Here is a 26104-nt window from a genome sequence, read left to right on the forward strand (position 1 = left end):
TTTTTTCTTTTCTTTCCACTACTTATTTTTATGGAGATGATTGGCCTGTTTCCTTGTAAAAAAATCTATTTCCTCAAAATGGGTGTCAAAGATTTTATGAAACAGGAGCTATATGATTATTTGACAAGAAAAACAAAAGACAAGAACAAATCATAAGCATGCAACCTTTCTTCTACTTTTCTCTAAGGAGTTTACTATTTTTAAAAATTATGTTACATCGTTTCTTTTTACTAAATAAAGCTTGGATTTTGAGACAATTTTTTTGACGCCAAAGATTGAGCAAATACGATTGTTTTTCCTCTCCTGAATAGGCTCCTAAATCTTCTTGCGCACCTAACAAATGGAGGGATGGTAACGATAGTGGTGCTCAGTTTGGACATTCTTATTTTAGTTTGCAATTTCATCTCAAAACTCATTTTAACATTATTATTTTCTAGATCATGATAAATGATTTTATGATGATGGCGGGTGCAATAGTAGCTAATAAATTTATGCGGATGCATTGGACTTGTAATGGATCAAAATACGTTGTTTTATTCCTACTAACCGATTTACAATTATTATTAAATTTATTAATATACTCTGTATTAATTATAAGTTCATGTTATTTCTTCATTTTTTGTGGATAACATTGAGTATACGTCGTTGGTACATTTTTTTGATGTCTGAGAAAGTGTAATATTTTTGTAATCCTCTACCTTGGCAGGTTGGACAAAGGGTAGTTGATTTGCGAGAAATACTATTACTATACTATTGTCGAATAAAATCTTATCAAGAGAAGACTTGAGTTGGAGATATCCCCTCACAGATTCAAAGTTTCAAGTGTTGTTTGAGTTTGATATTATAAAAAACACTTCTTTTATTTGCATTAAGCAATGTGTCATTCACAAATTAAAGTCTTATTTAATGTATATGAAAACGGAGTACGAAAATATACTTAAATATTCAAGAAAAAATCCTTATTTGCTTTAGCTTATTCAGTTTTACAAAAGATCTCAATCTTTTTCGAAACAAAACTATTATTCAATATAATATTTAAAAATGATATTGTTTTAATTTTTTGATTGCAATGTCGCTTTGATTTAGTCGGAATCCTAAATCGTGACAAATTGACTTTAATGTCAAAATTCATGATTTTTTCACTAAATTTTCACTTTCGTATGAAAATATGAAATTTTGGGTAAAATTTGTTATTTTAGAGATAGATTGTGATAATAGTAAAGAAAATTGCATAAAGTAAATGTAGAGATATTGTGATTATACCTCGAATAGATGTACAGATATGGTGATAGTAGTAAAGTAAATGCAGAGATATTGATAAATAGTAAAGCAAATTGCATATAAATGCAGAGATACTGATAATATTAAAGCAAAGTTGCATAAAGTTTTAAAGATATTATAGACAATTAAAGAAAGAAAGTAGATTAGAGAGGAAAAAGGAATTAAAAGCGATGGATTGTGAAATGATTTTGTTTTTAAATAGCAGTGTGTACAGTGGAATCTCACATCACTCTCCATTCCTCATGTATATGTATGTAGTGTGTGTGTGTCTATTGTTGGTTTGTAATTTTTGGTGATAATCTATTATTTGTAGAGAGTTGGTTTTGGACTAATTAAGGGAGAGTGTTTAGTTCATTTTTTTTCCTTTGTATGAATGAAACACTTCAATTCTTGTTGATTAAATTCTTGAATCAACAAGACTGAATTGTTTTTGATATTTATGTGTTGAAACAATATGAGGAATCCACCAGCCTTGTTCATGGCACTCTTGTCTATTGGGAGTTTCCTCTTCACCTATAATTTTGTGTCTATAATTGTAACATCTAATGAGAAGCAGAACAAATTTGTCTTGGATCCTTTGGTTGAGATGCCAGAGCATGTGAAAAGATCGAGGAATCATCAGCGACCTTTTCACGTTGCCCTGACAGCTACCGACACGCCTTACAGCAAATGGCAGTGCCGTATAATGTACTATTGGTACAAGAATAAGAAGGATCTTCCCGGATCAAACATGGGAAAGCTCACCAGAATCCTTCATTCCGGGGGTCCAGACAACCTCATGGATGAGATTCCCACCGTCGTGGTTGATCCTCTACCCCCAGGTTTGGACCGGGTGAGACAACTCTTGCTCAGTTATATCACGCCTTTGAATTGTGCATTGAGTTAGTTGAAAATGTCATGTTATGTGTCCAGGGCTATGTTGTCTTAAATAGGCCTTGGGCTTTCGTACAATGGCTGGAGAAGTCGACGATTGAAGAAGAGTGGGTTTGCTCTCTCTTGAAAGGTATGGACTAGTTTTCGAGTTGGAAGAAAATCCTCATTTTCTGCTGCTGCTGCAGATATATAATGATGGCAGAGCCTGATCACATATTTCTAAAACCACTGCCTAATTTGGCTTACGGAGATTATCCTGTAGCGTTCCCGTTTTTCTATATCAAACCCGTAGAAAATGAGAAGCTCATTCGTAAGTTCTTCCCTGAGGCGATGGGGCCAGTGTCGAATGTTGATCCCATAGGAAACTCTCCGGTTATAATTAAGAAGGTTGAATATATGTGCTTTCTTTGTTGCTTGAATCTTGCTTGTCAAATTGGACTAATTAATGATGTTGACATACACCAGGATTTGCTGAAGGAAATTGCACCAACCTGGTTGAACGTCTCGTTGAAAATGAAAAACGATCCTGAGACGGATCGTAAGTTTGGATGGGTGTTGGAAATGTGAGCACATTTTAGAAGCATCGACTGACTATGTAGTGTGAGTTTCAAGCTTGATTTAGCGTCTTTTCTAATGTTTCGTTGTCGAATGAAAGGTATGGGTATGCGGTGGCCTCAGCTCTTCACGGGGTGCAGCATATTCTTCGGAATGACTTCATTTTGCAGGTTTTGCTCCTCATCCAGAATTGTTTCTGTAGTAAGTATTATTATTGCTAACTTTTTTTATCAGTTCAAAATTTAAATGGTATTTGCATTCTTGATTTCAGCCTCCTTATGACTTGGAAACACAAACCAAGTTTATTCTTCATTACACTTATGCATGTGACTTCAACTTGAAGGTAAAGTATGATGTGGAAATTGTGAACTCTTTTGATCATACTCGAGTCACATAAGACGACATTGTTATCTGTTTCGGGTTGACAATTGATCTCCCATGATGTGATCAATGTTCAGGGAGAGTTAATCTACCCAAAAGTTGGGGAGTGGCGTTTTGATAAGCGAGCGTATCTTGATGCACCTCCGCCTCGGAATCTTCCATTGCCTCCTCGCGGTGTCCCTGAAAGTGTGGTACGTTGTTACAGCATAGCATCAAAATTTTTATGGTGCTATTATTATGTAGAAATGTTCAAGTAGTCTGATCTGATATATAGTGTTGTTTCAACGAACTTCATCAGCTGAAAAATCGCGCGTTTTTCCTTTGGTTTATGGGCGGATGCGACATGCTAATCGCACTCTAAATGCACTCGTTGCAAATTGTGGTCTGGTTTTAGGCCATGACCAAGAAGGTATTCAACGTCCCGATGATTGCTCACTTGAACCTCGTTCGTCTATGCAGGTCACTCTTGTAAGGTTGGTGAACGAAGCGACCGCTAAGCTTCCCAATTGGCAAACAACAGAAGTTAACAGCTCTAGTATTGGGAGAAGTTGATGTATACTTAGGAAAAAACCAGGTTTAGGAGTAGCTGTGTAAGGCCTTTGTTCTTCTCCACATTTCTTTTTACAGTTTCAAATCAGGTAGCTATATATAGATTTTTCATTTGGCCAGGTAATTGTTTTAGTAAACTGCAAAAATGGTTGCATTTTTTGATACCTCATGAAAAAATATTATTACCAGAATGAATAAAGATGTAATCCCCTTTGAGACACTTTTGCACTTTTATTTTGCAGTTTTTAGCTTTTTTGGTCTTGAGATTTCCATTTTTTTGTCACCTTTATTTAATTTGTGTCTCTATTATTTGCATCTCTCCAATCAAAGCAAAGCCAAATAATTGAATAAGTACAGTAGAAAATTTTGGGAGAATGATTGCATCGAAATAGCTCAACGCTTAGAGCATTCCCATCCGTGCTCTTAGCTAAGAGCATGGAGGTGGGCCCGAACCCACTTTTACTCCTTGTCCTTAGCTAAGAGCACAACACCCACATCCGTGCTCTTAGCTAAGGACAAGCTCAAGGGTCCCACCATTCTATTATTCAATTTAAATACTCCTATTATTAAAAACATTTCTACATTATAAAAATACATTATAAAATACAAATTACATAATTAAAATACTAAAAAATAAAAATACATAATTAAAATCCTAGAAAATAAAAAATACATAATTAAAATCCTACAAATTAAAAATTACACACGTGGAAGACTAGTCCTCTATCCCCAATTGCCTCTTGAGACCCCGGATCATTTGCTCATGTGTTGCAAGTTGATCCGGAGTCATCCGAGACGTATCGTTCATATAGAGTTGACTCAAGATGGCCCACAACGAGTTGTTCGGGAGTGGAGGAGGCACAAAGGGAGCGGGGGCGGCGGCGGCGGATGGAGTCGGGGCGCGGCGGCGGGTGGTCGTCGCCTTCTTCCTTCCGACCGGCCGGCGGGAACCGCTCGGGCCAGCGTTCCGGCAAGCTGGGTAGCCACATCATCGGAGGAGGATAGAGCTACCGACCTCGACCGTTTGCTGGAGGAGCTGGAGGAGGATGCTACTATGCCGCCCCTATACTTCGGATGTAGGCGCCCCTCCTGCCAACAATCGAGGTACTTGAACGGTTTGAACTCCTCCCGTTGGTAGGTCGCCAAGGCGGCACTGATGATGTCGAGCTCGTTCGTGCCGCTCCCCGCCGACCGCTCTTCCTGGAGGTAAATCCCCTGGAACTTCCCGATTGCCTCGTTGCATCTGAACATGCAATTGCGAACCATACTATCATTGCGATATATGGTTCCCTCCGGCCGGGTTTCATTGTAGAGGCGAGTGATGCGCCACCAATAAGTTTCCCCGGCTTGGTTCGTGCCAACGTCTGGATCTTTGGAGACTGCCAAGTAGGCTTTGAACATTGCCATCATCTCACCCGGAGTGTACGGGGTGCGGGTGCCACGAACAGGAGGAGTAGGAACAAGAGAAGTAGGAGTAGGAGTAGAGCTGCTGCTCCCTCCCGATCCGGGTTCGGGTGCCCACCCGAATCCGGGCGTTTTGGTCGTGCACCGGGTAAGGACGGTAGCCACCCGGAGCTTGCGAACCTTGGGTTTGAGGAGGGGCCGTAAATTGGATTTCCGGACTATATCCGGCCTCGGAGTCGAACCAATCGTGGTTCCAACCGCGATTGCCGGAGGGATGATCACCGGAGCCGAACATTGTGTAGTGTGGTGGGAATTTAGATGATAGAGTATGAGGAAAAAAGATGAGAGAATGTAGATGATGATAGTATAGATAATAGATGAGAATGTGATTTTTTTTGTGTTGGAGTGAGGGTATTTATAGATGAAAATGTGAATTTTGGGGAAAAAAAAATTAAAAAATAAATTAAAAGTGGGTAGAAAACGGATATATTTTTTTGGGAAGTGGGAAAATATATATTTTTTATTTAAAAACATTTTTTAAAATAAATTTCGATTTTTTTTAAAATAAAAAATAAAAAAACGAAATTGCCAACGGCTATGCCGTTGGCCAATCAGAAGCTACCACGTAATGGTGCTCAGCGGCACGGACGTGTTCTTAGCTAAGAGCAGCGCCGTGCCGCTGGCACGGACGGACAGGCTCCATCGGCGGACGGACGTGCGAGTGTTCAGCGGCACGGACGGACAAGCAGCGGTTTGAGCACCGCTGCAGATGCTCTTATGATTATGAAATTTTCAATCAATACCGAATTTAGAAGCAGAAGTAAACAAATAGAAAAGAAATTGAATTAGTCTTATACAATTAGAGTTCAAAACCATCCAATCTTCTCTATACGATCCCAATAAATCACACGAGCTGAAAAAGAAGCCCAAAAATATCAAAGAAATAGCTGAATTACTTTAATTTCCACAGCCATTAATCAATTAACCATCCACGAATGAAAACATATGCAAAACCTTAAGGTGGTGTTGTTCAGATAATATTTGAGTTTGTGTTTAGATAGGAGTTGAGAAAATGAAAATGCCCTTTAGTAGTATATCTACATTAAAAATGTGATTGATGCTAAATTAACTAATTTAGCAATTTATTAATTCTGTATAAACCCTAGGTGGTTAGGCAAATTAGAAATGTGATTGCTTATATAGTTATATGTATGTGTTTTTGATTTTTTGGTATGTTGTTAATTAATTGATAAATAATTATGTATTTAATTGATGATTATTTGTGAATAAGTAAATTAATTTAGTTCAATTCAGTCTCAAGTGAATCATATGGCAAACCACAAGAACGAACCAAAAAATGTTCTAGAAACCAAATTCGTCCCACAGCATCATTATTTGCACCATATTTTGTTTTCTTGTTTTTACTTCGTCTCAATGATTTTTTAGCTAAAAATGCCTTAATTGTATACTGAGAGATATTTTTTTAATTGATAATAAAATTATTCTTTGATGGTTTTCAGACATGGTGTGATGGTGATAAGTGGAAAACAATTATCATCTAGTGTTTCATAAATATTGTACTCCTATATACTATATAAAATTGAATATTTTCAGCACCGATATGCTTAAAATTTCAGATTCGATCATTAGGTCTTCCCCAACATAGAATGCAGCACCACACGGTTCCAATTTTGTATGCGTTAGCTCTCATGATCTCATCAGTGTATATATATACACTTGCCAAGCATTTTGATATTTGAATATACTTATACTACCTTCACATGCTCTGACTGGTTAGCAGTACAAGAGAAAATATGTATCTCTAATTATGCCATTATTTTAAACCGAACATCTACTCAGAAAACTAGAATTAAATACAGGAATGAAATCTTGGTTACGCTGTCACAATTAAATTAGTACTATAACGTTGTTTTGTAGTACATGGAGCTACTCTCACAAGCCAGATCAACATTCTCGGATTCACACATACACAAACAAAGTAAAGACAAAATGTCCATAAATTGAGATACATTCTCTATTTTTAGTTTTGCACACTAGCGATTAAACACATGTACACATTTATATATTTCCAATAGTGTGGAAATTTACTATAGTTTCACTCGTCGGTGCACATGTGTACCCCACTTCATATGCAACAGTTTGAAGAATAGAAAAAAAATACTAACATAAACCATATTGTAATTTGTAAAACCGACATATAGTACTCCATGTGACATCGATCTGAAAGGGGTTGGAATGAATGTGATAATATATATGGCGTGCCTTGCTCCAATAAAATGTTGACTAAAGAGAGGAGAAATAATTGTATCATATCATTGTAGGAGTATATATTTGCTTTAAGACCAAGGCATATGAGGGCTTGCCTCAACCCAAAGAAATGCCATATATATCACATATTTACAAAGTTAGTATTTTAATATTAACAAAAGATATAAATGTGAAAGATGTAGTGGAGATTTGTATGATGAAGTATTTCTTGAATCAATAACATACTACCTTATAACACCATGTGAGTAGGCATTTAGCCCATTTGAGGGGAATACAAATTACAAACAAACAAATGCTACAAATCTGCTATAGCTAGATGAAACGTGAAAGGGTCAGCATATCATCATACAAAAGGTTATAACAAGAACTGTCCTCGATTTAATTGAGCTTAATTATTCAAATCTATTGGTAGATACTACTAATCTAATTTAGCATGATCTCTAAACCACCCAAGCAATTATATGGAGTACTATTGTAACCTAGGTAACTAGTGGTAGTACTTAATTATTTTTAAGTGTACAAACAAAACCAGCTGATGTTTAAGAACTAAGAAGCCACTTGTTTCCCTAGGCACTGCTGATGCACAGTTTGGCAACTTTCGTTTCTTCATTATTTTGGTATATGTGGGTAAGGAGTAATAATAACTAGTCCATTAGTCCCACAATTTTACTATTTTCGTTCATCCCACAAAGTTTGTCTAATTTGAAATCTTTTTAAAAATAGAAATTAAATACATCCTTCAATCTCTTCAACGTGGATCCCTTATTCCACTTCACACCTTCATTTCATACAAAGTTAAACAATTTCTTAAAACTCGCGAATAACTCAAATTAGGACAAACTTTTAGGGACGGAGGAAGTAGTACTTTGAGGTTTCCTCTATTTTTACCTTCACCAATTTAGCTATCTAAGAAGAAAAATAGGAAAAAATTCCTGCTCTTCCTAAATATGAACTTTTGAACAAAATGATATGCTAGCTTCCTACCTTGTGCGGGCATCTATGATCATCATTTTCATTTTATGCACATTTAGCATTATTTATTTTGTTTTAGTTATAATGTTTGGTTTGATGATAATATATAAAAAATTATTATTGGTATTTTTAATTTCTATAAAATTATAGAAAATAAAAGTCAATTTATTTAATTTTCCTGTAACTTGAAATAAATAAATTAAATAACAAATTAATTTTTATTTTAATGAATTTTGTAAAATTAAAAATATTGTTAATATTTTCAATAGTAGTGTATCTTTTCCTATTAGATTCATATCCATCGCACTCATTGAAGCTAAAACTTTTAAATACACAACCTAAAAAAATGCATTGGACCCCACAAACCTAAAGTCACGTATCTTTACCTTGTGAAAAAGGCAACTTTACTAATATTAACATTATTCAAATAAACCGATCATCTTTACCTTTAATCAGTTCATAGGATAAATCTTGTTTTTATGCAATCATTGATAAATCACATGGAATATATGACTACACTTGAAACCATTGAATACAAGACTCAGATCTAAAACAAAGATTAGTTAAATTTGAATAATAAAATTATTTAATTCGGAAATACTCATTTTACTAAATATTACTCCATTTTCCCACTATAAATGACTAATATTTCTTCCAATATTAATTACTACTATATCATGTCCAATTTCAAACATAAAATTTATGTCTACTAGTATAATCTATTTTGATAACTCAATAACTTTAGTACAAGAATTAATATCTTTATATATGAAAAGTAATTTATACTGACATATCTCATAAATAACTAGTATTGCTGGTTAGAAAAAACAAAATGCTAGTACTACTAATTTTTAATACTAGGAGTAATATTTAAATATAAAACTCATCAATATTTGTCTTTATTGATTTCTTAAGTTTCAATTTTGATTAAGAAAACTTATTTTTTACTAATATTCAAATTTAAAATGTACAGTATCTAAATATATTTTGACCTAAGCTTGATTTTATACTCCTACCATGTTAAAATTAAATTTAGAGTTTTGTGTTTCTAGTAAAAATTACTCCCTCCGTCCCCTATTAGGAGTCACTCTTTGACCGGGCACGAGTTTTAAGAAATGTAAAGAAAAGTTGGTTGAAAAAGTTAGTGGAATGTGAGACCTATTTTTTTATATTGGTTTTATAATAAAATGTGAGTGAATTGAGTTAGTAGAATGTGAGACCTACTTATTATTTATGGTAAAAATGAAGTGCGACTCTTAATTGAGGACGGACCAAAATGGAAAAGTGTGACTTTTAATGGGGGACGGCGGGAGTATAAAGTAGTAAATCGTTTTGGTCACCCCTATCACATTCTCAGCTATAAATAAGCTCACAAACTACACTCACTCACTCACTGAACCATAACCATGGCCGCTCTCCTCTTCTCACTACTCGCTCTCTTCCTCTTCCTCTGCCACCAACCCTCCGCCACGGCCACCAGCTGCGGCGGCGCCGACCACGGCTCCACCCTCCAAGTGCTCCACGTGAACAGCCCCTGCTCCCCATTCAGGCCCAAAACCTCTCTCTCATGGGCCGACTCGCAGGCCCAAGACAAAACCCGCCTCCAATACCTCTCCAGCCTCGTCGCCGGCCGCTCCATCGTCCCCGTCGCCTCCGGCCGCGCCGTCACCCAGAACCCCACCTACATTGTCCGTGTCAACATCGGCACTCCACCTCAGCACCTCCTCGTCGCCCTCGACACCAGCAACGACGCCGCCTGGATCCCTTGCGCCGGCTGCATCGGTTGCTCCTCCTCCACCTTCGACCCCGCCAAGTCCTCCACCTTCAAGCCCCTCCGCTGCGGCTCCCCTCAATGCTCCCAGGTAAATTCACGCGCCACCACCTCTTTATTTGTCCTTTTCCTCTTCTCTCTCTGTCAGAATATTCAGTTTAGTGTGTGGCCCGTGAACTACTATTGAGTGATGCGACATTTTAGAATGAAAACTTAGATAAAATAGAGCAGAAGACGAATTAAAAAGGAAATGTTAAGTGAGATAATTAATTTGACCATCAATTAGTTTTCTAGTGTCATCAGACCCTACTTGTTTTGTTTCAAATTTCACATACATTGAAGTAATGCTGAATGACGATATTTTGTAGTTAGGGAGTACTAGTATAATTAGATATATTTACATATAGGTCCCTAACGGAAGGTGCGGCGGCGCGTCGTGCGGGTTCAACACGACGTACGGCAGCTCCTCCATCTCAGCCGGTCTAGTGCAAGACAACATCACCCTCGCCACCGACTCGGTCCGCGGCTACACCTTCGGGTGCGTGCAGAAAAGCACCGGCTCGTCGTTCCCGGCCCAGGGACTATTGGGCCTTGGGCGAGGCCCATTATCTCTAATGAGCCAGACCACCAGCCTCTACCAATCCACATTCTCCTACTGCTTGCCCGGCTACAAGTCCGTCAACTTCGCCGGATCACTCAGGCTGGGCCCCCACAGCCAGCCCATCCGAATCAAAACCACTCCCCTTCTGAGGAACCCTAGGCGATCATCTCTCTACTACGTCAATCTCCTCGCCATCAGACTCGGGAGAAAGGTCCTCGACATTCCCCCATCCGCCTTCGCCTTCGACCCCAACACCGGCGCCGGCACCGTTTTCGATTCAGGTATTTCACCAATTGCGATCGGAGATGGCAATTAATTGATCCATCGATTTGCTTAACCTTTGCTGTAATTTAATGGATTGGATTAGGCACGGTGTTCACGATCCTGGTGAAGCCGGCGTACGAGGCGGTGAGGAACGAGGTGCGGCGGAGGATGCGAGGCGCGGCGGTGACGTCGCTGGGAGGGTTCGACACGTGCTACAGCGGCGCGATCAACGTGCCGACGATGACGTTCATGTTCTCGGGGATGAACGTGACGCTGCCGCAGGACAACTTTGTGATCCGGAGCAGCGCCGGGAGCACGGCATGCCTGGCGATGGCGGCGGCGCCGGAGGGGGCGCTGAACTCGGCGCTGAACGTGATAGCGAGCTTCCAGCAGCAGAACCACCGGATCCTGATCGACGGGGCCAAGTCGAGGCTGGGGGTGGCGCGTGAGGCGTGTAGCTAGATTTGTGTCGGTGCCGACAGTGAAATTTCGCTATTTACTAAATTTGAGCGTTCACGGGTTTGGACTTTGGGTTAGTTTTTGTATTTCTGAAATTGAGTGTAATTTGTCACGGGTTGGGTGTTAACACTCCCCCTACCCTACCTGCAGTACAAATAAATCTACTCCTTTTACTGTAGCAATATCTGCTCCCCCGAAATCAACTGCGCTAAGCCCCTGCGGGCAATCTACTCCTTTTACCTATTTCAAACTTGGTTCTACAGTCTACACTATTCATCCCAACATATTTTTATGTTTTGGAACCAAATTAAGGGAAATTATCATTTTCTAAGGTCATACTACTACACGTTTGTGTTAAACGAATATGACAAAATTTAAGTACTGTAGTTTTCAAGGAATGGAGTCGCATTATAGCAACAACACCCTAAAATTATTTTGGAAATGAAATTTTGTAATCATTGTTAAAGGAATGTGACAAAATATAGGTAGTTTTCAAGGAATGGAGTCACAGTATAACATCCTAAAATTATTTTGGAAATGGATTTTTGTAATGATTGTTAAAGGAATATGACAAAATATAAGTAGTTTTCAAGGAATGGAGTCATATTACAGCAACAAATGCTCAAAACTATGCGCACTACAAAACAACTCATCAAGGCTTGAACCACCGAGTTACAGGTCAAAGGGCATGGTGTGCGTGTGTTCGTGTACGTATGTTGGCATAGTGCTAGTGTGGTTAGACCCGATTCTAAAGGTATCAAGTTCAACTCTACTGTGACATGACCTTTAAATTTATAAATAAAAAAAAAGTCACAGCATGCTTACAATTTTCATAGGGTAAAAGCACACCATCCGCTAGTCCCTAATTTGCCAATTAACACTGTGCATGGATCTTACGACTGAGCATAATAAAAAAGCTCATTTAATTTTTTTGTTTATTCGGTTCATAACTGGAAAAAAGGGAAAAAAATCAGGAGATCGTCATTCATTTTTTTTCTCTCTAAATACTCGTTCTGTTCCGCAATAGGAGTTCTATTTAATTATGGCACGCGTTTTAAAAAATATAAAGAAAAGTGGGTTGAATAAGTTAATAGAATATGAGTCTCACTTATATATGTTACTCCCTCCGTCTCAGTTTAAGAGTCACATTTTGCCATAAAAGTCCGTCCCAGTTTAAGAGTCACATTTAGAATCTTCCATATTTAGACATAAAATTTTATCTCATTATTCATCAAAACTACACCCAAGTGTCATTATCTATATAAAAATTAACAAAAAAAAAAAATGAAAAAACCAAAAAGTCAAATCATCTCACTTTCCACCAACTCACTTCATTTATTACACACTCCACCAACTTCTTAACTTGTGTCATAACTAATTCTAACTCCTAAACTGGGAGGGATGGAGTAGTTTTATAATAAATTGTGAGTGATATAAGTTGGTGGAATGTGAGGCCTACTTACCATTTATGATAAAAATGAAATAAGACTCTTATTGTGGGACATACTGAAATGACAAAACAAGACTCTTATTGTGGGAGGAGAGAGTAGTAAATAGTCTCTTTTCTCTACTCTATAGTAGTAGAGATATCTTTCACACCTCTATATCACATTCTCCTCTTTATTTTCTCACATGGTTTCTTCTAGTATGCTAATAATAGCATCTTCGTTTTGGAGACTTGGAGAAGGATATGAAATTAGCACCGGAGTTGGTAAGTCATGCATGATTCTGTATGTAAGAACTAGAGTTTATGCAGTCTTTTATGGGATAAAAAAATCCTTTGAAATTGAGGCAATATAATTCGGAGATTATCAGAGGTTTTGTAGCTAATAAGTTCATTCATTCCTTTATATGCAGAAATGAACATTGTTTACTTTTTGGATTAATCATTTATGAAGATTATATTTATTGGGCGACAATAGTCAGTGTTACAGTGATTTTTAATCAGTGGAAGAACAAAAAGCACGAAAAGCCTGAATAAGCTATGAATTGATGATACTTTTGCACTGAATAAGCTAAGTAGTTCTTCTTCTTTTTTTTCTTTTCAGTATTTGTTTTTACGATGGAGGTATGTCAAATTGAATAAGCTAAGTAGTTCCATACATTACCTTTTGCTTTTCATTTTTCAAACTTTCAATTTTACTACTTTATACTATTATCTTCAATTTTCTTATCCGATGAATCTAATTATTTTTAATTAATGAATATATGCAATTTTAAAAGGCAACTAATTATTAGGCATCTATGTGCACTAAACAGAGATGAGGTTTCTAGATAAACACCTACTGAAAAGAACTTTATTTTATCAGATAGAACTATGTAAATGATCTTAATAAGACGGAGGGAGTATCTCCTAAAATCTCGTGTCATCACCCAAGTTTGGAAATAAGAAAATACATAATTAAAATTCTAAAATTGCATTTTATTGGAAACGGTAAAATATATAATCTTAACTCAAATCACTAGTTGTTGTGCTATGGTTGATCGTGGGTAATGAAATCGCGAGATGACTCCTAACGGCGTATGTATTCGCGGATTGGTGGCGGTGCACATTGGTGTGTGGAGTTGGTAGTATTGGCGGAGCTTGACGACGTGGGGCATCTTCTTCTAACCATGTAATCATGTTTGGTCCTTTGTCTTCTATGATCAAGTTGTGCATTATAATGCAAGCGTACTTGATGTAGCAATCGCATCTTGAAATCAACTTTGAACCCAACCTTTAACGATTGCGAAACTAACTTGTAGAAATCCGAATGATCTTTTGGTATCTTTCCGAGCTGTCTCTTGCTTCTGTGCGAAAAGAGCATGTTTGGTGTCTTACGGGACAAGTGTCTTTACAAAGATAGGAGACCTTGTATAGATATTATACTATCAGTAAGATAGTAACTCATGTTGTAATGTCCTATCTTATGCTCATTATTTAGCTTGAGCACAAATTTTAAGAAATGTAAAGAAAAGTGGATTGAATAAGTTAGTGGAATATGAGTCTCACTTAAATATACTTCATTAGTTTTATAATAAAATGTGAGTGCAATAAGTCGGTGGAATGCGAGACATACTTGCTATCTATGATTAAAATGAAATATGACTTTTATCGTGGGACAGAGGGAGCAGTATATATTTCAATTTTTCCATTTTTCGACTTATAATCAAGATGGAATAAATTACACTTGGTTGAATTAGTGCACGCGTCCATTAATTGAAGAAGATAAAACTTGAGGAACGTCTAAAAGAAGGGGAAGTCTGTTTTATTGTACAAACTACTAATTGGATATGTTCTTTACGTCTTAATTACGTAGTGTGAGCTTCGATAGTTTAATAAACACAAATGCATCCATAGGCTTGCACAAAAGCAATAAAAAAATATTTATACGACACAAATCAGTGAGACGTGCTACTTTTCATGGTTGCCCATATGTTCATAGAGAGGAATTTGTAATTGGAAAAGTGACCTTTCAGTGGAAAAAATATCTGATCAGATTGATGTAAGGTCAGCTGGAAAAATGGTTAAAAAGGATATTAATGGTGGAGGTGGTGGTGACAAGCCCACGTGAACCAGCACCACCGCCGTTATGGGTGGGTGGATGTCATGGTTGGCTTCATATCAACACTATAAAACGAGTGGAACCTAAAGTTGGATTACTATCATTACCTCATATGACTACCTCACCTAATTAATCTAATCTTCATCTCCCATTGTCCACCACCACCACCACTCCTCACACCCTCTTCTTTACTTTTTTTTTTATTCATTTTTTATCGTGAGAGAATCATATCTAACCCTTCCAACTTTTTTGTGTTGATTTCATCTAGTCATTTTGGGATTAAATATCCTTTGAATTTACATCATCCAATCTTGTCCTTGTTGCAAGGGAATCGAATACTTCTTGACCGTCAACAACTTTGATTGCAATTTGGGATTCTTAAAGGCACATTAAACCACATACTAGAATATATTCATATAACTAGTGTAAATTAAATCGATGCATCAAACTATCATCCTTTGTTATACGTATACGTATCATCGAATCATCACCAAAGGAATAATAGAAAAGGATGCAACAAGCCAATGACCTATAATTAGCTAGACTAATAAAAAGACAAATAGAAGATGACTCTCTAGTCATTCACTACTTTATTGCTTGCTTTATCAAATTCATTTTCACACCAATTTGTTTTGTATGAAATGCTAGTGGCTTATCTCTCTTCTTTTTCCCTCTCTAAATTAGCCACAAAATGTTAGCAGAAGCAAAATACTAACCAAACTAATTATGAGAAGGGGAAATGGAGAGAGATGATAATCAAAACCCAGCACCATCTCTCCTCTCGCCTAATCAAAACCCTAACACTTCCTCGCCGAGAAATGTTAGCGATCGGCTGAAGAGAGACGAGTGGAGCGAAGGCGCGGTGTCGAGCCTGCTCGAGGCGTACGAGGCCAAATGGACGCTCCGGAACCGGGCCAAGCTCAAGGGCCAGGACTGGGAGGAAGTCGCCAAGCACGTCTCCGCGCGCGCCGGCGCCTCCAAATCGGCCAAGACGCTCACGCAGTGTAAGAATAAGATCGAGTCCATGAAGAAGCGGTACCGATCGGAGTCCGCCGCGGCGGCTGACGCCTCCTCGTGGCCGCTCTATCCTCGCCTCGATCTCCTCCTCCGCGGGAATAACGGAGTCGCTGCCGATGCTCCTGCTGCTGAGTTTCCATGTACGCAAAATTCGAACGGCGGCGATCGGGATCGAGTGGGTAAGGTATGTATCAATCAAAGTCAAAATCGGTTGTGGAAATTAAATTGGATGGTTAATTGGAAGGATTGATGATGTAGGAGGAGGAAGGATTGGGAGAGGGCGGCAAGAATGAGGAATCGGCGAAGAAGGCGATTGATGAGAGAGACAGCAGCACAGCGGCAATTGGTGAGGGGAAATTGAAGAGGAAGCGGGAAAGGGAGGGGAGCTGGGAGATAGGGGAGAGTATACGGTGGGTGGCGGAGGTGGTGGTGCGGGCGGAGGAGTCGAGGATGGAGACGATGAGAGAGATAGAGAGGATGAGGGCGGAAGCAGAGGCCAAGAGAGGGGAACTGGAGCTTAAACGGACTGAGATCATTGCTAACACTCAGCTACAGATTGCTAAGCTTTTTGCTAGAGGATCAACATCCATCCAATAAACCGATTTCATCAATTAATATACTACTAATATGTCTTACTAGATTTTTATGGGATCAATTACTTCAAATCACAAGTCGTAATATGATTTTCACCTCTCCACCTATTAACATCATACTCTTAATTTGTACTACGTTGTTGAGCTGGATTGATCATATGCAAGTCTTAGTTTGATGACCTTGCAAACAACAAACTAATTATTTTTTTTCTCACGTGGAGGGGAAAGAAGAAATATTGTGGCACTCCATTTATTACAAAAAAAGACATGATTTAGAGGTTGCAAAAGCATCAAGAAAACAATTTGGTGTATCATGAATTTTGTTAGGGAGTACGATAAATAATTATGGCAACGGGAAGTTTTAAAATTTGATAGATCATTCTTATTCTCCCATTCAGAATATGTTATCTTTACTCAGAAATAGTTTTAAAATCATAAGTTTGAAAGTAAAATTGATGTGAATCAATTAATTGCAGTTTTATTTAATTGATATTCGTAGAAAAAGAAATCCAGGAGTTGGTGAAGGAGAGGAATGTGCCACTGATGATTGATTTCTATGCCACATGGTGTGGACTGTGGACCTTGTATCGTGATGGCACAAGAACTTGCAATAGTATATTTTTGTTAAGTAATGGTGCCCATAATGAATTATGTTAGTATTTGGAATGTTGATGGATTCCTTCAATAACACCTAGCCTCATTTGTTTGTAAGAAATTAAATTTACATACATGTGAAAAGTGGAGTGGATAGCTGTGGTAGATTAGTTTGGGCATAAGAGGGGATTTTGTTTGTTGTTGAAATGATTATTTTTAGATAGTGTTGCCATTAAAGGCTGAAAAACAGAGTTCCTTGAAAGGCTGAAATAATGGAAGAATTTAACACATTACCCTACTTTCTAGTTTGTTTGGTCGCGCCAAAATGGTTAGTTGTATTACTAGCACATTATTTTATGCCCTGTCTATCATAGGAATTATGCAGAACAAGTTCATAAATTATTTGTGTGTCATCATGGATTTGGTAGTAGAGAAATGATCATGACAGGTTTAAGTGGTTATATGTTCACTTTGGTTTCCCAATCTTATTGAAGCTCAGTATGCTCCTCCGAGCAAGACTTATCACCAGTCCTTCCATCAATGTGAATGGATGTCGAAATTTGGTTACGCATTAGTAGTTGTGTTCTGTAGCCGTTAAGAGCATCCACAACGGTGTCCTTACGGATGGAAGCCGTCCGTGCCGACGGCACGACGCTGCTCGATAATAAGAGCACGTCCGTGACGTGGCGGCACGCGATTGGTCAACGGCTTAGCCGTTGGATTTGCCTTTTATTTTTTAAAAAAATAAAAAATAATACCAAAAATTTAAAAAAAAAAATCGGATTCCCAAAAAATAGAGCCGTTTATTACCATTTTTTTGAATTTTATTTTAATCCCAAAAATAGACGAAATTCGGCAACGAGTAGTGGGTTTTAATTTTATGAATTTAATAATGTAATTTTTAATTTTTAGGATTTGAATTATGTAGTTTTAATTTTTTTTTAATTTGTAATAATATTCCAGGTATTTTTAATGCATTTTAATATTATGAAAATGTTTTTATTTAAATTGAATAATGGAATGGTGGGACCCTTGAGCTTGTCCTTGCAGAAGAGCATTGATGTGGGTGTTGTGCTGTTGCCTAAGAGCAGTGAGTATAAAATGAATAAAAGTGGGTCCCGGGCCACATCCGTGCTTTTGCCAAAGAGCACGGATGGGGATACTCTAATGCTATGTTTTGATCATATGCTCTTTCGTTATTCGTCCTAAAGGATATCTATGTTTTCGGTTTTTCCCAAGACCAAGTAACAAATACGATGGTGCTACAGGTTTGAGGTTTGGCACTTGGCAGCATTGTATTTCATCAGCCCTGATCCAAAGAAAGATGCTAAGAGCATCCACAGTGCCGGCTAGCCGATTCGCGGCGCTGGCCGATCGACTAGCCGAACCATTGCGATCGGCCAGCGGCGAATCGGCTAGAAAATCGGCGTGGGCTAGCCGATTCAGGGGCGCTGGCCGCCATTGTGGCGTGCCGATCGGCCAACGCCTATTTTCGTTTTTTTTTTTTTTTTTTTTTTTTTTTGAAAACCTATATATACGCGATTTTAGTTTCATTTTCATTTGCACCACTTGTTTTAACGAATATTCTCTCTCTCTAACTTTCTGTACAAGAACATCATAGAGCGATGGACAACAACAACGAGTCCACCTCGCTCGGTTGGCCAAAAGCGGGCGCAACGGGCAGCGAGGGGAGGATCCCCCCTATCGCCCCATGAGGTCATCGCAGCCCCCCACCTCCACGCGCGTACACTTTATTATCGCGTGCAAACACGGAGGAACGTATGTTCGTGGTCTTCCAAGAGTGGAAGACCGCAACCGACCCCACGGAGAAGAGGTTCCTCTACTCGATGCTCGAGAACATGCGGGTGGATTTGGATGCCTCGAGGGCACTGGTGGGGGGTTCAGACGCGGGCTCAGATACCCCGGGTGGCGGCGGCGAGGATGGCGACGGCGACGACGAGGAGTAGAGAGTGGCGGGGCTCGTGTGTGGAAGCCCTTTTTTTTAAAAAAAAATCATGTATTTTTTTTTAATCTATGTACCTTTTTTTTTTTAATGAAATGAATGAATTTTCCGTATATTTTATTCCGTAATTTAATCGTAAATTTTATTCCGTAAAATGTAGTTGTTTTTGAATTATTTTTATTGCGGCTGGCCTATGGCTGGCCTAAATCTGACGTGGCAGGTGGATTTTTAGTGCTTCTGATGTGGCAGGGAGAGAGAGTGGCTGGCCTATGGTTGGCCTATTACTATTGTGGATGCTCTAATAGGACAGAAGGTCTCGTCATGGACATCCAATAAAATTGGAACAATACGAAGAAAGGATGACATGCTTAAATTGAGAAATAATTAAAAAAAAAAAAAAGACTCGTACATCTTTATCTGTAAACCGTTGGGGCTCAAAGATTTTTTGTTTTGTAAAACTATTGTTTCAGTGGTAGTAGCTAGTAGTTGGTGTATGTGAGTTGTTATACATAGATGGCCTTTTCTTTTTTCCTCAAAGTGAGTATTTACAACTAAAATTAGCTTTGTATATAAGCTCTTTTTTCCCTTTTTTATAATTTTGAGAATTTCTGAATTTAGTAGTTATCAACTAATATCAATATATTTACAAACTATATTCTGACTTATAAAAAATTCTGAAAATGATAACATCTTCGATGAAGGAAATTAAGTTGAAGAGGAGTAATATCATTTTATCTCTAGCTATAACAGATCATCATCATAGAATAGAAGATCTTAGAGAGAAAAACTGAGATGGTATTTTGAGAGACCAAAACAAAATCAATTATTTCCTAACATAAAATTTATATCATCATCATATAAGAAATTGAAGAAAATCAAAGGCCGCCCACAAAGCAGCCCTAAAGAGGAGCTCCGCCCGCCTCCGTAGACGGCGGAGCTGCAGCGGTAGAGAGGCATTGCGACCCGCGGCCTCCTGATGAAAATCCCAGCGGCTGCTGCATATGATCATGTGACTTAAATTAGGTGCATTGGGGAGAAGGCGAGGGCCATGAGAAGGGCCATAATCCCCACCGGAAAAAGCATAAGTGGCATCGGCGGCGGAGGGAGTGGCGGCAAAATCGGTGGCAATAGTAGCAGCGACACCGCCAGCAGCCCCAGCAGCAGCCACCCGATAGAAGCAGAAGAAGAAGCCCTTTTCTCCACTCTCCACCTTGTTTCTTCCCTGCTCATCTCTCTTTCATACATTACTCTTTAATTATTTGTTATGTACTCCTAGCAATGCATTCATTATACTCATATGCATATTATATACTACTCCTACTAGTATTCAATTTAGTAGAATTATCTTGGACAGCCAAATCCTGTCGAAATATGATTTAGGTGGGAGGATCTGCCAGAATCAAGATTTCCCAAATCCCTAAAACTACACTAATTAATCATTTTATACTTCTTCTACTTCTACTTGCTCTTTTTCAATTGCCTTCTTACCATTTTTTGTTAGTTGTGCATCGACATACTTAGAAATGCTTTCAAATTAAGCTATATACACTACACCAGGGACTTGGAATTGAAATGACTATCTATTTTTTTTTTATTGTTGCTTACTAGTAGTAGTATGTTTTAATGTTCATAGTAGTATTATATAGTGTTAATAAAGATTTGGTCAAATGAACTCAACTCCTAAAATGAATAAATCAAGAGTAACCCCTATCAAGTTAACACATTAATTAACATTATAAGGTATCCCAGCTAATTATGAATATTACCTCTACAACCATAAGTCAATAGAGCTAGGGTATCAAATACAATGTATCCTTCCTAAAATAAAGAAGATAAGAATAATAGGGGAAATCATCAAATTACACCCATCACTCGTATTCTCTATACAATCATAAGCGTTGCAATCCAATGCCTATGTTTCTGCACTACATGGCCACATGATTAGCTAGTATCCATCAATCGGGCCATACCAAAAAAATTAAAATATACTACTATACTACTATTTGTTTAAACACACAATATACAAAAAAGACACTAATATGCATGTAACTAAACATAAATATGCCTATTAACATTACCAATTTCCCCAAAAATTACAATTTCTTAGTTGGCCTTACAATGTGTCGTGTTTTTAATGTGCCACGTGAACAATATATGTAATCCAAATTTGAATCCGATTAATTTTGCACAATTTCACCAAAGTAGTTATTCAGATAAGAATTCTTCTTATCGCGAGAACTATTTCAATTTTTAGAAATCCATTTTCAAATTTTGGAAAATGCAAATTTTGTTTTCTCTGATGGAATTATTTTCACTCGCAAATTATATTACCAACTATTACAATTTCAAAAGATTACTTTATGATTTTTCTGCTACTTGTATGCATGTTTCACGCAATGCAATGAATCAAGACACTGCAAACCCAATCCTTAAAGTTATACGACCATACTTTTTCATGATTCTGCACAGAATTCTTGGTCTTTGAAATGGAATCTTTGAATCCATATTTTAATATGTTTTGTTCTTCAATTTAATATTCAGTTTTTTTGTTTCTTAATAATAACATAATCTACCTTGGTTTTGTTAGCGGATCGTTGTGTGGTTCTCTAAGCAAGTAGTATATACTTAATTGTAACAAGTTGAAGCAACAACTATCAAAAACTAAAAAATATATACTGTATATAAATAAAAATAAAATAAATTGAAGCATACGGAACGTGCTAAAATGTAACGCAAACCAAATTACAAGGAATAAATTTATAGTACTGCTAGTTATCAACATAAAAACAAATTACATCTTCTATAAAATTTGTGGATTCGAGAGGCATGATTAAAAAATGTGCTTTAGATATTACTTTACTTGTAGATAGAAAAAATAAGTTATTGGATTACTAGGACCAACCATTTTCTATGCGGCACGAATGAAATTAATGGGTTTGTGTCAAGCTGTATTGGGTTTGTGTCTTTATTGGGTTAACCCAATAAGAATCTTACTGTTATTTTAATTACTTTCATATCTATTTTTTAAAAGATTATGTTTTAGTTTTATTCTCTAGGTTATTATAATTCAAGTTTAAATCATGTGAATCGGATTTTTATAGTGTAAATCAAGTTTAATTGTGTAATTTTAGGTTTAAACGTATACTTTTAGGTTTTTATCATGTAATATTAGGTTTGGGTCGTTATCATATCGTGTCAGCTCATATTATATCGTATTCTAGTTGACGGTTTTCTTAACACGTCAAGATCAAGTTAGGCCTTATTGAGGTGGGTTGACTTGATCATGAACCAACTAACATGATCTGCTATCCCTAATGGAGCAAAAGAGATCAAAAATAGAAAAATAGAAGTATTATTTTGAGACAGATTGAGTATTTTGTCTTTGGGTTACTTGTGAAAAGCATAGAGGGTGGGGCCGTGTGACATCCCTAACCCGAAACATGCATCATTTTGCATAATGACATATTTTTATTTATCTTTACATATTTATATTATTAGTTGTATAATAATTTTTGATTGGAACATGACCAAAGTATTAGTATTTTATTTTATATTTCTATATATTATACTGTCATTAACATGACATAACATTTATATCCGATAGAAACAAATATTTGTTTGATAAATTTAATATAGTTAAACTAAGTACATGTAAAATATATATGTGTATTTTAATTTAAAAAGGTAATGAATATTCATACATATGTTGCAATATGTCCGGGACTTTTGTCAAATATTTTAATAGGATACGCATTTATACCTATGTGCAGTTTATTTTATTTATAAAATATATATATTAACTAAGTTATGTAATAGGACACTTTTTCAAGTTGATATATATGAATTAGAATTAGGACACGTGTAAAGAAAAAGATAGGAGATGGCACGTCTCATGCAGTTGACGTGTGTAGTGAGGTAAGGATGAATAAGTTATATTATGGATGGTAATATTAAAAGAGAAAAATGATAATAAATATAAGAGGAATATTAGACACGAAGAGGGAGAAAAAAAAATGGTGAAGGGAGCGAAAGAAACGAGTTTGGCAAAGAAAAGAAGATGAAGATGGTTTGACGAGATTGGAAATCATTAGACGAGATCAAAGGTTCAGTTAATTAGTCTATCATAATCAGGTGTGTATAAATCACACTTTTAATTTTACATGTTTTATGTGCTTCTTTGGTAGGTGTTAAATATAATGAATAATTTGATTATATGATGTGAGCTAAAATGGTTATGTGTTATTTGATATAGATGGTGGAATATGGTATGGATATGTGATTGGTGCAATGGATATGTTTTATATATTGTAAATGAATTATACGATAGAAATATATAATTGATGCAATTGATATGTTTTTGCACATGGTTTTGGAATTATTTGAAACATTGGATTAAAGAGGATCTGTGACAGTCATGCCCTAGGTCTGATATCAATGGCAATGGACCTACGGGTCATATACAATGGCAATGGACCTTCGGGTCATATATATGTATACAATGGCAATGAGACCTACGGGTCATATATACAATGGCAATGGACCTTCGGGTCATATATATATGTACAATGGCAATGAGACCTTCGGGTCAGATACAATGGAATCCCGGGCAGATGTCAGGCTTGATTTGTCACAGAATAATAAACTGAACAGAGTGGCACGTGCATATGTATATGGATTTAATTTTTAATTTTGTTGATTATTGTTATATATATTGGTTAAAGAATATAATTGATTGTTTGGGCTGTGGAATTAAAGGTAAGATTTATATACACTGAGTTGTGGCTTATATAAACCACTAATATTTTTCAGGAATAAGATATCAATGATGCGTGGGTTGATGTGAGTTACAGTTATTATAAGGGTCGGCGGCTGACACGTTTTGGCAACCTTCTCATCCTCATCGTTTTTGCATGTAGATAAATGTACAATATATAGAGTGGTGAGAGGGTCCCACTACTGTTTAGAATGTTTTGAAACATGTACTTGTTAAATATTGGTTTTTGAAATTATATAAAATGTGTATTTCATTTACTTGGCGCGTGGATTTATTTATTTAAAATTTCTGAATTTATTTATAGTAAGTGCATACGTCATAAGGGTTGAGGTGTGACAGGCCATGCCACAACGAGCCCCACTAGTCCATTACCAACCAACCAAACAAATATACTTAGCCCAAATGGCCATGGACTCGTCACTCTATAGTCACGTAGAATGATCTAATAGCATCAGACACCTTCAGTTGAGACTGTCGAACTCGAACATGATTTCATATTAATTATGTTACTATGTCAGCTAAAGCTTCAATTTGCTGCTCATTATCATCTGTTGAGATTCCATCTGCAAAAACAGAGCACAACTCAAAAGGTTATTATCTTTGATGTTACATGTAAAATTAAACTCGTTTAGTAATGTTTATCCTCAAGATACAACTACATCTTATGATTGAACTTTGAAGAATAACAATGAATAGGAATATTAATAAGACTATAATCAATACTTTAACAACTGAATTAGGTCACACACTTAATATCTATGTGTAATGTGTACAAGCAAAATTGTTTATCTCGGACTCAATTATCTACAGCTTTATGATTATCATCGATCAATGATAGCACACAAGTGCAAGTCTACGTTTTTCTAGAAAAACATTTGTTTGTTGTTTAGTTAGTCTTTATGTGAGAACACAGTCACAGACAATGAAAGATGTGACTACTATTCTTTGGTAGATTGTTGACTCTTTAGCATATGAACTTTCAATGCTTACCTAACTAACGTGCTGCATCCTACTACAAACTAAAAACTCCAATGCAACAAAAGATAGCAATCAATAATAAAATTAAAATTCTCAATAATAATATGACCGTTGTAATCTTTGCGGGTCTACATTTATTTACAGCACATTTTATCACTGTTTGAATTTTAGCAGAGAAGTTTCCATTTGATTTTGAATAACCAAACCTAGCTACTTTGAATTCAAATTCAACTGCAAGATATACATAGTTGAATCTGACATCTTCCAGATAGTTTATTCTGTTTTTATAAAGTAAATGAGATCAATTCGACCTGAAGACTCATGGGTCCAATCTATTACTTGGATATACTAATTATTTATTGCAGCTCTTCTTTTCTATTTCTAGACACAACATGATTGATCAATATGCGATGCCTTATTTGGAAACAAATATTTAAACTTTGTATTAAAAAATTCAGAAGTTGTCAACGTATTTGATTTATTTTATAAAAGGGCCAGAAAATTATGAGCTAGACAGAGACCTGGAGTTAGAGCGTCACATATATGAAATGAAAATGGTACTATGTGTCAATAAAAAATGATGAGACATGAGTAAATAAAAATAGGAGATATTTTATGATTAAATTAGTCCACGAAATTTAAGTCTTCCTCTTTTGTCTTAATTCTCCAGTTTTTTTTCTCTTTAATTTATGATCAATCAAATCCAATATCTCATTTATCGATTGACTTAATAGTACTTATAAAATATTTTTATTGCAGTTAATAACTACACGTGAGAGTGGGAAGATGGAACTCACTGTGAAGAGGCTGCGATAGATGATATGGAATTGAGTAATGTTAATTAGCAAATTAGTGAGTTAATTTTAGTCGTTTTTAGAAAGTGAGCATGTATATTGTATATTGTGGGCAAATCAACTACTAGTACAATTTCAAATTGAATAGTCCATGTTTTGAGAACTAACTATTCTATTTGTATGGTCGGATTTAATTTGTAAAGCACCAGATAATTCAAACTTTTTTCAAAAATTGCCAAAAAAAATTAAGCTAAACAAACTATACTCAATACAAAGCTCACGATTCTCATATATTTACTCAAAGGCGAAAGAGCACGTATGTATGCCCAATCCGTTGTTACGAACGATACTAAGCTAAATAATACTAGTATGAATTCTTTTTTTCCGTTGGTAGAACACATACTATTATCTACAAACATACAAAATTGAAAAAAAAAAAAAAAAGTT

At 36.6% G+C, this 26104-nt stretch overlaps 3 protein-coding genes across 4 annotated transcripts; all 3 read left to right on the forward strand.

The window, feature by feature from the left end:
* Nucleotides 1-1571: 1571 nt before the first annotated feature.
* On the forward strand, nucleotides 1572-3859 carry LOC125197121 (hydroxyproline O-arabinosyltransferase RDN2-like). Of its 2 annotated transcripts, none has more exons than XM_048095826.1 (8): nucleotides 1572-2113; nucleotides 2194-2284; nucleotides 2417-2541; nucleotides 2620-2717; nucleotides 2810-2879; nucleotides 2981-3052; nucleotides 3168-3281; nucleotides 3550-3859. In XM_048095826.1, the coding sequence occupies exons 1-8, from the start codon at nucleotides 1736-1738 to the stop codon at nucleotides 3640-3642; spliced, it is 1041 nt and encodes a 346-aa protein (XP_047951783.1). In that variant the 5' UTR covers nucleotides 1572-1735; the 3' UTR covers nucleotides 3643-3859. The 2 variants fall into 2 exon arrangements, with proteins under 2 accessions (XP_047951783.1, XP_047951782.1); XM_048095825.1 differs by having other exon boundaries at nucleotides 2194-2261; nucleotides 2340-2541.
* A 5798-nt stretch (nucleotides 3860-9657) lies between these two features.
* LOC125196043 (aspartyl protease AED3) lies at nucleotides 9658-11581 on the forward strand. Its single transcript, XM_048094398.1, has 3 exons — nucleotides 9658-10166; nucleotides 10483-10957; nucleotides 11044-11581. The coding sequence occupies exons 1-3, from the start codon at nucleotides 9711-9713 to the stop codon at nucleotides 11400-11402; spliced, it is 1290 nt and encodes a 429-aa protein (XP_047950355.1). The 5' UTR covers nucleotides 9658-9710; the 3' UTR covers nucleotides 11403-11581.
* A 3940-nt stretch (nucleotides 11582-15521) lies between these two features.
* LOC125192490 (trihelix transcription factor ASIL1) lies at nucleotides 15522-16733 on the forward strand. The gene is made up of 2 exons (XM_048090082.1): nucleotides 15522-16145; nucleotides 16220-16733. The coding sequence occupies exons 1-2, from the start codon at nucleotides 15684-15686 to the stop codon at nucleotides 16556-16558; spliced, it is 801 nt and encodes a 266-aa protein (XP_047946039.1). The 5' UTR covers nucleotides 15522-15683; the 3' UTR covers nucleotides 16559-16733.
* The last annotated feature ends 9371 nt before the right edge of the window (nucleotides 16734-26104 follow it).

Source organism: Salvia hispanica, chromosome 6 (assembly GCF_023119035.1).
Source record: "Salvia hispanica cultivar TCC Black 2014 chromosome 6, UniMelb_Shisp_WGS_1.0, whole genome shotgun sequence".
Lineage (NCBI taxonomy): Eukaryota > Viridiplantae > Streptophyta > Magnoliopsida > Lamiales > Lamiaceae > Salvia > Salvia hispanica.